Source organism: Scyliorhinus torazame, chromosome 26 (assembly GCF_047496885.1).
Source record: "Scyliorhinus torazame isolate Kashiwa2021f chromosome 26, sScyTor2.1, whole genome shotgun sequence".
NCBI lineage: Eukaryota > Metazoa > Chordata > Chondrichthyes > Carcharhiniformes > Scyliorhinidae > Scyliorhinus > Scyliorhinus torazame.
In genome coordinates, this window is record NC_092732.1 from 17,903,382 (window position 1) to 17,915,588 (window position 12,207).

Consider the following 12,207-nt stretch of genomic DNA (forward strand, 5'->3'; position numbering starts at 1 on the left):
CAATTTATGCTGATCTATTCAGCCCACCCAAAGACGGCCGATCTGGATAAACCCTTCCCCACAGGCCGTCAACACAAATTGCACCTGGACAAACACATGGGAATAACTGGGAAAGGAAAACAAGTACCCCTGCTTCGCCAACCGGTGCAGGTAGATCATTAGTGCCAGCCCCCTATGATCCTGTGGTCGAGAGTAAACTATGCACCACACCATAGAAGAATGCTAATCCACAAATTCAGAGGAGGCCTATCCGCACTCAACACAGCAGGACGAAAATAAACTGCTTCCCTTATGGACTTTACATTTGCTAAGTAAGTAAATAAACCTGAGCATAGCTGATTCACTGAGGGTATCTGGACTGCACGATCAATCAATATTAACTCATAAACTCAATGCGATGGTTTCAAATTGGTTTAATCGATTGATAACTTGGACAAATTGGTAACTTGGACACATTGGTAACTTGTAAACGCGCTCTGCAAGGATTCACAATGAGCTTAAACAAACAAATACACAACATTAAAATAAATCATGAAACCTAACTGAAAGTTTGCAGTTCCGTGATTTGGAATTCTCTGCAAGTGCAGAGGCCTTGTTCTTGCATGGAGGCCGTCCAGAAGGTGGCAAATCAACATTCCGTTTGCTCGCCGATCACATGTCAATGTGCATGCAGGCTGTAACAAGGACATTTTCCATATCCTGGATTTCCTCCAGTGAGGACAACGCCTCGGATATTTTATACGCAATGTAAGATCCAGGAAGCAGAATTTGGCTCTCTATTTAGTTGGATATCAGAGTGCGGAGTCTGCGTTAACCACCAGACGAGCATAAATAGTCTGTAAGAAAAAACAGAAAACATTTGCATAAACCACACCAACGTCCTGGAGACAACAACAGTTATTCAGCCCTTCGAACCTGTTATGACGGTTTCATGTGTATCCTAAGCCACCGTAGCAGAGTGGTTCGCAGTGTTGCTTCACAGCGCCAAGGTCCCAGGTTGGATTCCCGGCTTGGGTAACTGTCCATGTGGAGTCTGCACGTTCTCCCTGTGTCTGCGGGGGTTCCCTCCGGGTGCTCCGTTTCCTCTTACAAGTCCCAAGAGACTTTTTGGTGAATTGGACATTTTGAATTCTCCTTCTGTGTACCCGAACAGGCGCCGAAATGTGGCGACTAAGGTCTTTTCACAGTAACTACATTGCAATGTTAATGTAAGCTTACTTGTGACAATAGAGATTATTATTATTAAGCCGATCGGGCCGGTTTAGTTCCCAAACCCATGATCCACTTCACACAAGTGAAATCAATCAATCCATGTTTTGAAATGTTGGACCGAACCATATCAATATTATCAACTATTACCGCAGTGCTATAGAGAATGTAAACTGTTTTACCTGGCGTCCACACTATGAAAATACCCATACACCCATATGCCAAGACCTATCTCTTCAAACTTGGATTAAGAATCTGAAAAACGTATTTCCACATAAAAAGAATAATTATAATCAAAGTTACCGCATTTTCCTGGGCACCTGCTCTGGAATCTTTGAGTTCTTCCCCACGTTTCCTGTTGCCTGTTAGAAAGACAAATTTGAACTGAGTCTAAGTGACCAATTTGAGCACCAAGCCGGCCGGAAGCATCAATATCCCAGGGAGAAATATGTGAATTGAGAGCGGCGGGGTTACTGGTTTCCTGTACAGTTTACCTGTCTGCCTGTTCCTACAGCGCCTTCGACCAGTCAAAACAACCATCAGCAGAAGGAGAAGCGCACACAAACTTCCGGAAAGCAGGAAAATGCAGCCGGTAAAACACGGAGAATCTGCACAGCAAAACATTCAAAAAAAATAATTGATCTAATACCATGACCCAAACACGTTGCTTCCTTCACAATGTTCAGAAGCACCAGAAGCAGGGAACCGAATAATCAACGTCAAACTTGTCAGTGTCAGTAATATCACAGGAGCAAATTTGGAAAACAGTATGTATTTGAAAAGCCAAGCCAATTTCCAATCCCAACAAAGCTGAATGGATGGATAGCGCGAGCCTGACGGGTGCAATCAGTTAGAATGGTACGAATGGAGATAGATGGATGAGAAAATATCGAGAGACAGTCAAGAAATCGTAGACAGATGGACAAATAAGATAGACGGATAGATAAACAGGTGGATGGATGGATGGATGAATAGATGGATTGATGGATGGATGGACGGCTGGATCGATGTATGAATGGATGGATGGATGGCTTGGATGGATGGATGGATGAATGGGTGGGTGGATGGATGGGTGGATAGATGGATGGGTGGATGGATGGATGAATCGATGGATCGACAGATAGATTAAAAATAGATAGATGTATAGGTAGATAGATAGATAGAGCGATGGAAAATTAGAGTGACAGGGAGATGATACTTTTCAGGTAGAATTAAAAAGAAACAGATACATGTGAGGAATACATAGAACATAGAACAATACAGCGCAGCACAGGCCCTTCGGCCCACGATGTTGCACCGAAACAAAAGCCATCTAACCTACACTATGCCATTATCATCCATATGTTTATCCAATAAACTTTTAAATGCCCTCAATGTTGGCGAGCTGACTACTGTAGCAGGTTGGGCATTCCACGGCCTCACTACTCTTTGCGTAAAGAACCTACCTCTGATCTCTGCCCTATATCTGTTACCCCTCAGTTTAAAGTTATGTCCCCTCGTGCCAGCCATTTCCATCCGCGGGAGAAGGCTCTCACTGTCCACCCTATCCAACCCTCCGATCATTTTGTATGACTCGATTAAGTCTCCTCTTCACCTTCTTCCCTCCAACGAAAACAACCTCAAGTCCATCAGCCTTTCCTCATAAGACTTTCCCTCCATACCAGGCAACATCCTGGTAAATCTCCTCTGCACCCGCTCCAAAGCCTCCACGTCCTTCCTATAATGCGGTGACCAGAACTGTATGCAATACTCCAAATGCGGCCGTACCAGAGTTCTGTACAGTTGCAACATGACCTCCCGACTCCAGAACTCAATCCCTCTACCAATAAAGGCCAACACTCCATAGGCCTTCTTCACAACGCTATCAACCTGGGTGACAACTTTCAGGGATCTATGTACATGGACACCTCGATCCCTCTGCTCATCCACACTTTCAAGAACTTCACCATTAGCCAAATATTCCGCATTCCTGTTATTCCTTCCAAAGTGAATCACCTCACACATCTCTACATTAAACTCCATTTGCCACTTCTCAGCCCAGCTCTGCAGCTTATCTATATCCCTCTGTAACCTGCTACATCATTCCACACTATCGACAACACCACCGACTTTAGTATCGTCTGCAAATTTACTCACCCACCCTTCTGCGCCTTCCTCTAGGTCATTGATAAAAATGACAAACAGCAACGGCCCCAGAACAGATCCTTGTGGTACTCCACTTGTGACTGTACTCCATTCTGAACATTTCCCATCAACCACCACCCTCTGTCTTCTTTCAGCTAGCCAATTTCTGATCCACATCTCTAAATCACCCTCAATCCCCAGCCTCCGTATTTTCTGCAATAGCCTACCGTGGGGAACCTTATCAAACGCTTTGCTGAAATCCATATAAACCACATCAACTGCTCTACCCTTGCCTACCTGGTCAGTCACCTTCTCAAAGAACTCAATAAGGTTTGTGAGGCATGACCTACCCTTCACAAAGCCATGCTGACTATCCCTGATCATATTATTCCTATCCAGATGATTATAAATCTTGTCTCTTATAATCCCCTCCAAGACTTTACCCACTACAGACGTGAGGCTCACCGGTCTATAGTTGCCGGGGTTGTCTCGTCTCCCCTTTTTGAACAAAGGGACCAAATTTGCTGTCCTCCAGTCCTCTATTCCTGTAGCCAATGATGACATAAAAATCAAAGCCAAAGGTCCAGCAATCTCTCCCCTGGCCTCCCAGAGAATCCTAGGATAAATCCCATCAGATCCCGGGGACTTATCTATTTTAAGCCTGTCCAGAATTGCCAACACCTCTTCCCTACGTACTTCAATGCCATCTATTCTATTAGCCTGGGGCTCAGCATTCTCCTCCACAATATTATCTTTTTCCTGAGTGAATACTGACGAAAAATATTCATTTAGTATCTCGCCTATCTCTTCAGACTCCACACACAATTTCCCATCCCTGTCCTTGACTGTTCCTACTCTTTCCCTAGTCATTGGCTTATTCCTGACATACCTATAGAAAGCTTTTGGGTTTTCCTTGATCCTTCCTGCCAAATACTTCTGATGTCCCCTCCTTGCTCGTCTTAGCTCTCTCTTTAGATCCTTCCTCGCTACCATGTAACTATCCATCTCCCCAACTGAAACTTCACACCTCATCTTCACATAGGCCTCCTTCTTCCTCTTAACAAGAGATTCCACTTCCTTGGTAAACCACGGTTCCCTCGCTCGACGCCTTCCTCCCTGCCTGACCGGTACATACTTATCAAGAACACGCAGTAGCTGATCCTTGAGCAAGCCCCACTTATCCAGTGTGCCCAACACTTGCAGCCTACTTCTCCACCTTAGCCACCCCCCCCCCCAAGTCACGTCTAATGGCATCATAATTGCCCTTCCCCCATCTATAACTCTTGCCCTGCGGTGTATACTTATCCCTTTCCATCATTAACGTAAACGGCACCGAATTGTGGTCACTGTCCCCAAAGTGCTCTCCTACCTCCAAATCCAACACCTGGCCTGGTTCATTACCCAAAAACCAAATCCAACGTGGCCTCGCCTCTTGTTGGCATGTCAACATATTGTTTCAGGAAACCCTCCTGCACACACTGTACAAAAACCGACCCATCTATTGTACTCGAACGATATCTTTTCCAGTCAATATTTGGAAAGTTAAAGTCTCCCTTTTTCTGTATATCACGTTCTCTCTTTCTTTTTCACATATCAGTCCTAATGGATGCTTTATGTTCCCCCAACAGCAATCCTGTGAGACAAATGGAGTCCGTGCGGAGATGCTTATAGGGTATACCTACTGCATTGTCTTTACATGTCAACTGAGGCACCGTTTGTTCAAAAAGACTTTGGTATTAAATTTGTTGTGCGTCATTACATTTCACAAAACCACGTTGACTGCCCTCAGTTATTGCACGCATTTACAAGTACTCAGGCATTTCACTTCGAACAATTGATGCACAGAATATGTCCACCATCATACAAGATGAACGAATTCATGCTTACCTGAAATGATTCATATGTTCTATCTTGGATAAAAGGTTAGGTGGACAAAGTTAGAGTTAGGGATATGCACCCACGGGAAAATAATTCTAAATCTGATACAGGAGCGGAGAGCTTGCGGTGCAGCTTCACAGATCACTGGGAGTAGCGATGCAGACCGTAAAAGCCCAATCTCCATTGGGGGTCATTTTCCATTACTGGAATACAATGTTAAACTTAGAGCAAACCTGAATCTGCCAGCAATGAAAGCCCTGTTACCAATTCCCCGACATCTGAGTATAATACAACGCTTGAGAGGCACCGGGGAAAGGGCAACAAAGGCGTTTGATTGGTACCATACCACAATAGAATGGTTCTAAATATCAGAAAAAGTTAAAGAGAACGCGACACTTTTCTTTAGAATATTGGAGGTTGATATCTGAATTAATCACATGTTTAAGATGATGATTTAATTACTGACACGACAGAATGTGGTCGATCACAATCCACCCCCCCCCCCCATATACGTCGATCACAACTAAACAGATATAAAGAATCAGATAGATAAACATTGCAATGACGAGATAGATGGGAGAGGAGTAACAGTTCATATAAAGTGAAGATGGATAACAAAAAAGGAGTTACTTTAATTGCACAAACAGATATTAAAAACGAACAAGCCGTGCATTAAATACAAAAGGAAACTGACAATCGATACCACTCTGAGATGAGACGCTTTCACTGAGTAGATTTACACTTGAGTTAATTTGGACAACACATTTGCAGAGAGCACCGCTGCCCCAAATCTCCGCGGGGAGAATTATCAAACTCCTGATAGTGTAGGTTCCGTCGGAACCGATTATTCCAGAATCGGTTTGTGCGCCTGTAATGTGCCCAGAAACATTCCAGAGGACGGTAAAAGAATCGGGATCCACTTTCTTTACCAAACACACCAATGGGATAATTTTCATCCCGGAAATGTCTTCCGGTGGCAGAGTTAACAGGTAAATTATTGGAGAGCCTGTGGGGTGGAAAGGTAAGATTCCATGAGGATTGGACATAACACCCTAGGTGTCTGTGTTGCAAATAATCGCAATTTTTACCTGTGATGAGCAATTTGGATCCGTTTCCAAACTTAAATGGGGCTGTGCTGTACTCCTTAGTTGCACAGTAATACACCCCCGAGTCATTGGCCTGGACACCGCTGATTATGAGAGTGTAGATAGTAGATTTATCATTTATTTCTCCAGAAAATCTCCCGCTTGGATGGTTGTAATGTGTTACAACGTAAACTAGCTGCAGATGTTTCTGGTTCTGCCGCTTATACCATTGGACAGTAGCCCATGCCAACCAACCCGTGTGACAATGCATCTTGTGGGTACTTCCAGGCGCGACACTCTGAATCGCCGGAGTTTGGAATAACGCTGCCTGCGATGCAATAACTGGAAGAGAAATAGTCATCAGCACATATTCTGTTACGGCAGGGAGAGAGAGACCCTGTTTCCTCTACCGATCCACCTGCAGCAATAAACTATAAAATGGACCATCCTCTCAGTAATTGCGCTAATTGAACAAACGCTGAGGATTACATTTGAAACGATAACAGGCCCAAAAGGGAACGAGCCGCTTTGCAGATTCGGGGACGTTGTATGACATGTCGTAGCCGTTGCATTGCAGGAGTCGCAGCAGCCCAAAGGTTTGCAAAGGGAGATCCCACAATGTGATCAGGATTCAGATCATGTTTTCATGATGTGTGTGGAGGAGTAGATATTGGCCACCAAGGCTCTGGGATGAATTCACCTTCCAGCAGCCCCCCCCCCCCCCACCCGTCCTCCGCTCTTTTGATAATAGCGACATGGGGTGTTTCTGATCGCAGAGTGGCAGATAGCGTTTTGAGGTTTAATATCCCGCCGATGTAAGGGAGAATGTTGACGTGTGAACCATTAAGATCAGATGGTTTTAATTCAGTAATTCACCATAAAATGGGCTGCTTAGCACAGGGCTAAATCGCTAGCTTTGATAGCAGACCAAGGCAGGCCAGCAGCACGGTTCAATTCCCGTAACAGCCTCCCCGAACAGGCGCCGGAATGTGGCGACAAGGGGCTTTTCACAATAACTTCATTTGAAGCCCACTTGTGACAATAAGCGATTTTCTTTCTTTCTTTCTAAAATGTTCAACATGAAGCGTGTTGGGTACCACACCTCAGGGAGGATATTTTTGCTTTGGAGGGAGTACAAGTTAGGTTTACAAATTGGCAGAATTGTGACGCAGTTGGTCGCCATGGTGCCGGGGTCCGAGGTTCGATCCCGGTTCTGGGTCACTGTCGCTGTGGAGTTTGCACCTTCTACCCGTGTTTGCGTGGGTTTCGCCCACACAACCCAAAGATCTGCAAGGTATGTAGATTGGCCATGTAAAATTGCCCCTTAATAGAAAAATAATTAATTGGGTTCTCTAAATTTATTGAAACAAAAAGCTTAGATTTACAAAAATGATACCTGGAATACAGGGGTTAAGTTACGAGGAGATATTACACAAATGTGACCTGTTTTCGCTTGAATTTAGACGTTAAAGGGCCTCCTAATCGAAGATATTAACTGGGAAGATAGGATAGATAAACATAAACTATTTCCACCGGTTGGAGATCCTAAAACTAGGGGGTACAGTCTAAATATTAGGGCCAAACCGTTCAGGAGAGATGTTAGGAAGAACTTCTTCACTAAAAGGCTCGTGGATGTTCGGAACTCTCAAACAACAGGTGGAGCTAAAACAGTTGTTAATTTTAAATCTGAGCTAGATCGCTTGTTCTTAAGTAAAGGTCGTTATGGATATCGGCCAAAGGCAGGTATATGGAGATGGCCACAGATTCGCCATGATCTCATTAAATGTGGGACACGCTCGAGGTGCTGAATAATCTACTCCTGTGGTTACTGTGAAGCTAATATATTTGACTATGACGATTGGAATAATGAGCTACATGGGTGGTTGTCTCAGTCATGTTTACCCTGCAGTTCGAACAATCTGAGAAAGGAAAATGACCCAAACCTGAAATGAGTTGAAGCAACGCACAGAACCTTAAGATCATCATGGTCTGCGATCCCAGGAATGGCTGCTGTGAGGTATGAACTGGTGTTTCTCTCAAGAGTCTCAATGTTCGCTTTCGGTGCTCAGATGAGTTGGTGAAAATGCAGACTTTTTTGCTGGGTTGACGTGTCGCATTTAAAAATAGCACAATGGAATAAAAGCAGAGCGATCTGAATCTTGCCTGAGGTTTTCCTGTTTACAGTTGGGGAGCCCACGCACAGCCCTGTCTGCAAGGGGCAAGCGTTAGATTTGGTGTTGTGCACGCGTGAAAAGCGGTGCGCAGTGCAGATTGTTTCATATTGTGAAAGAAAGGCAATAAGGCTTGTTTCAAACCAGAGTACTAATTGTGACTTACACGTGGACACAGAACAATAGACACTAATGCCGAGTGATTCGTTTAACTCATCCATAACACAAACTTGTTCTAGTTTTAACAACAACATAACAGATTAGGGGGGGGGAGCTATAATTTGATGTTAATATTTCAGTGACAGTTTCACTCAATGTTGTACCACCCGTATCTATTAGTGCCAGAATTACTCCGGTGGCTCAGTGCAGAGCGTTGGTGGTGGAATAGCATTGCCACTGTCACCGTACCGATCGTTCTGGATTGAAACCCACGGTAAGTGATTACATTTACAAATCAAGTTTTCATAATGAGAACCAAACCATTGTTGTAAAAACGCATCTGCTTCGCCAACGCCACTTACAGAAGGAAATATATCATCCTTGTCCAATTTCCATGCAGCTCCAAATCTACAGTAAAATAATCGACCCTTGAACGGCTCAGCAAGCCACACCCGTCAAAGCAATTCGAGATGACCAACATGTGGCGTACATCCCATGTTATTCGCCTCAGATTAATTCACTTCCACCATGGAGTCAATGGAACATTCTTGTCGCCTACCCTGTCGAACCTTCTGAGCATATTCAAGAACTCAGGTCAAGAGGGGAAAAAACTCCCCAAAATGTTCAGTCTTTCCTGTTAGCTGCAACCTGCTAGTTGCGGGAGCAATAATGCAAACAGTTTTTCTTGCATTATCACGAGATCCCTTTTGCACAATGTGGTCGCCAGAACTGTCCACAGTGATACCAAGTGCTATCCAACCACCACGCTGCATCGCATCACAAGGTTTGCATCTAAACTGGAGGGGCAGAAATATCCTGGCCGCTAGGTTTGCTAATATCACACGGGAGGGTTTAAACTAGTATAGGGCAGCACGGTAGCATTGTGGATAGCACAAATGCTTCACAGCTCCAGGGTCCCTGGTTCGATTCCGGCTTGGGTCACTGTCTGTGCGGAGTCTGCACATTCTCCCCGTGTGTGCGTGGGTTTCCTCCGGGTGCTCCGGTTTCCTCCCACAGTCCAAAGATGTGCGGGTTAGGTGGATTGGCCATGCTAAATTGCCCATAGTGTCCAAAATTGCCCTTAGTGTTGGGTGGGGTTACTGGGTTATGGGGATAGGGTGGACGTGTGGACCTTGGGTAGGGTGCTCTTTCCAAGAGCCGGTGCAGACTCGATGGGCTGAATGGCCTCCTTCTGCACTGTAACTTCTATTATTCCAAATTCTATGATACTGAAGGGGGAAGGGGATGGAAACCGGATCAATAGGTCCAAAGGCGAAATAACTGAGGGGGAACTAGAGCGTAGTGTCAGTAAGACCATAAGACATAGGAGCGAAAGTAAGGCCATTCGGCCCATCGAGTCCACTCCGCCATTTAATCATGGCTGATTTCAACTCAATTTACCCGCTCTCTCTCCATAGCCCTTAATTCCTCGAGAAATCAAGAATTTATCAACTTCTGTCTTAAAGACACTCAACGTCCCGGCCTCCACCGCCCTCTGTGGCAACGAATTCCACAGACCCACCACTCTCTGGCTGAAGAAATTTCTCCTCATCTCTGTTCTAAAGTGACTCCCTGTTATTCTAAGGCTGTGCCCCCGGGTCCTAGTCTCCCCTGCTAATGGAAACAACTTCCCTACGTCCACCCTATCGAAGCAATTCATTATCTTGTAAGTTTCTATTAGATCTCCCCTCAACCTCCTAAACTCCAATGAATATAATCCCAGGATCCTCAGACGTTCATCGTATGTTAGGCCTACTATTCCTGGGATCATCCGTGTGAATCTCCGCTGGACCTGCTCCAGTGCCAGTATGTCCTTCCTGAGGTGTGGGGCCCAAAATTGCTCACAGTATTCTAAATGAGGCCTAACTAATGCTTTATAAATCTTCAGAAGTACATCCCTGCTTTTATATTCCAAGCCTCTTGAGATGAATGACAACATTGCATTTGCTTTCTTAATTACGGACTCAACCTGCAAGTTTACCTTTAGAGAATCCTGGACTAGGACTCCCAATTCCGTTTGCAGTTCAGCATTATGAATTTTGTCACCTTTTAGAAAATAGTCCATGCCTCTATTCTTTTTTCCAAAGTGCAAGACCTCGCACTTGCCCACGTTGAATTTCATCAGCCATTTCTTGGACCACTCTCCTAAACTGTCTAAATCTTTCTGCAGCCTCCCCACCTCCTCCATACTACCTGCCCCTCCACCTATCTTTGTATCATCGGCAAACTTAGCCAGAATGCCCCCAGTCCCGTCATCTAGATCGTTAATATATAAAGAGAACAGCTGTGGCCCCAACACTGAACCCTGCGGGACACCACTCGTCACCGGTTGCCATTCCGAAAAAGAACCTTTTATCCCAACTCGCTGCCTTCTGCCTGACAGCCAATCGTCAATCCATGTTAGTACCTTGCCTCGAATACCATGGGCCCTTATTTTACTCAGCAGTCTCCCGTGAGGCACCTTATCAAAGGCCTTTTGGAAGTCAAGATAGATAACATCCATTGGCTCTCCTTGGTCTAACCTATTTGTTATCTCTTCAAAGAACTCTAACAGGTTTGTCAGGCACCCCCTTATTAAATGCATGCTGACTTGTCCTAATCTGACCCTGCACTTCCAAGCATTTAGAAATCTCATCCTTAACAATGGATTCTAGAATCTTGCCAACAACCGAGGTTAGGCTAATTGGCCTATAATTTTCCATCTTTTTCTTTGTTCCCTTCTTGAACAGGGGAGTTACAACAGCGATTTTCCAATCCTCTGGGACTTTCCCTGACTCCAGTGACTTTTGAAAGATCATAACTAACGCCTCCACTATTTCTTCAGCTCGCTCCTTTAGAACTCTAGGATGTAGCCCATCTGGGCCCGGAGATTTATCAATTTTTAGACCTCTTAGTTTCTCTAGCACTTTCTCCTTTGTGATGGCTACCATATTCAACTCTGCCCCCTGACTCTCCGGAATTGGTGGGATATTACTCATGTCTTCTACTGTGAAGAGTGACGCAAAGTACTTATTTAGTTCCTCAGCTATTTCCTTGTTTCCCATCACAAAATTACCAGCATCATTTTGGAGCGGCCCAATGTCGGCCCTTTTGCCTCCCGTTTGTTTTTAATGTATTTAAAGAAACTTTTACTATCATTCCTAATGTTACTGGCTAGCCTACCTTCATATTTGGTCCTCTCTTTCCTTATTTCTCTCTTTGTTATCCTCTGTTTGTTTTTGTAGCCTTCCCAATCTTCTGACTTCCCACTACTCTTTGCCACATTATAGGCTTTCTCTTTTGCTTTGATGCATTCCCTAACTCCCTTTGTCAGCCATGGCTGCCTAATCCCCCCTCTGATAACCTTTCTTTTCTTTGGGATGAACCTCTGCACTGTGTCCTCAATTACTCCCAGAAACTCCTGCCATTGCTGTTCTACTGTTTTTCCCACTAGGCTCTGCTCCCAGTCGATTTTCGTCAGTTCCTCCCTCATGCCCCTGTAGTTACCTTTATTTAACTGTAACACCTTTACATCTGATTCTACCTTCTTTCTTTCAAATTGGAGATTGCATTCTACCATATTATGATCACTGCCTCCTAAG

At 44.6% G+C, this 12,207-nt stretch overlaps 1 protein-coding gene across 1 annotated transcript; it reads right to left on the reverse strand.

Annotated features, from left to right (window-relative positions):
• Nucleotides 1-406: 406 nt before the first annotated feature.
• Nucleotides 407-8,345, reverse strand: LOC140403058 (immunoglobulin lambda-1 light chain-like). Its single transcript, XM_072490719.1, has 6 exons — nucleotides 8,240-8,345; nucleotides 6,300-6,638; nucleotides 5,906-6,217; nucleotides 1,704-1,817; nucleotides 1,513-1,571; nucleotides 407-836 (listed from the first exon to the last, which is right to left on the reverse strand). The coding sequence occupies exons 1-6, from the start codon at nucleotides 8,280-8,282 to the stop codon at nucleotides 792-794; spliced, it is 912 nt and encodes a 303-aa protein (XP_072346820.1). The 5' UTR covers nucleotides 8,283-8,345; the 3' UTR covers nucleotides 407-791.
• Between the last annotated feature and the right edge of the window lie 3,862 nt (nucleotides 8,346-12,207).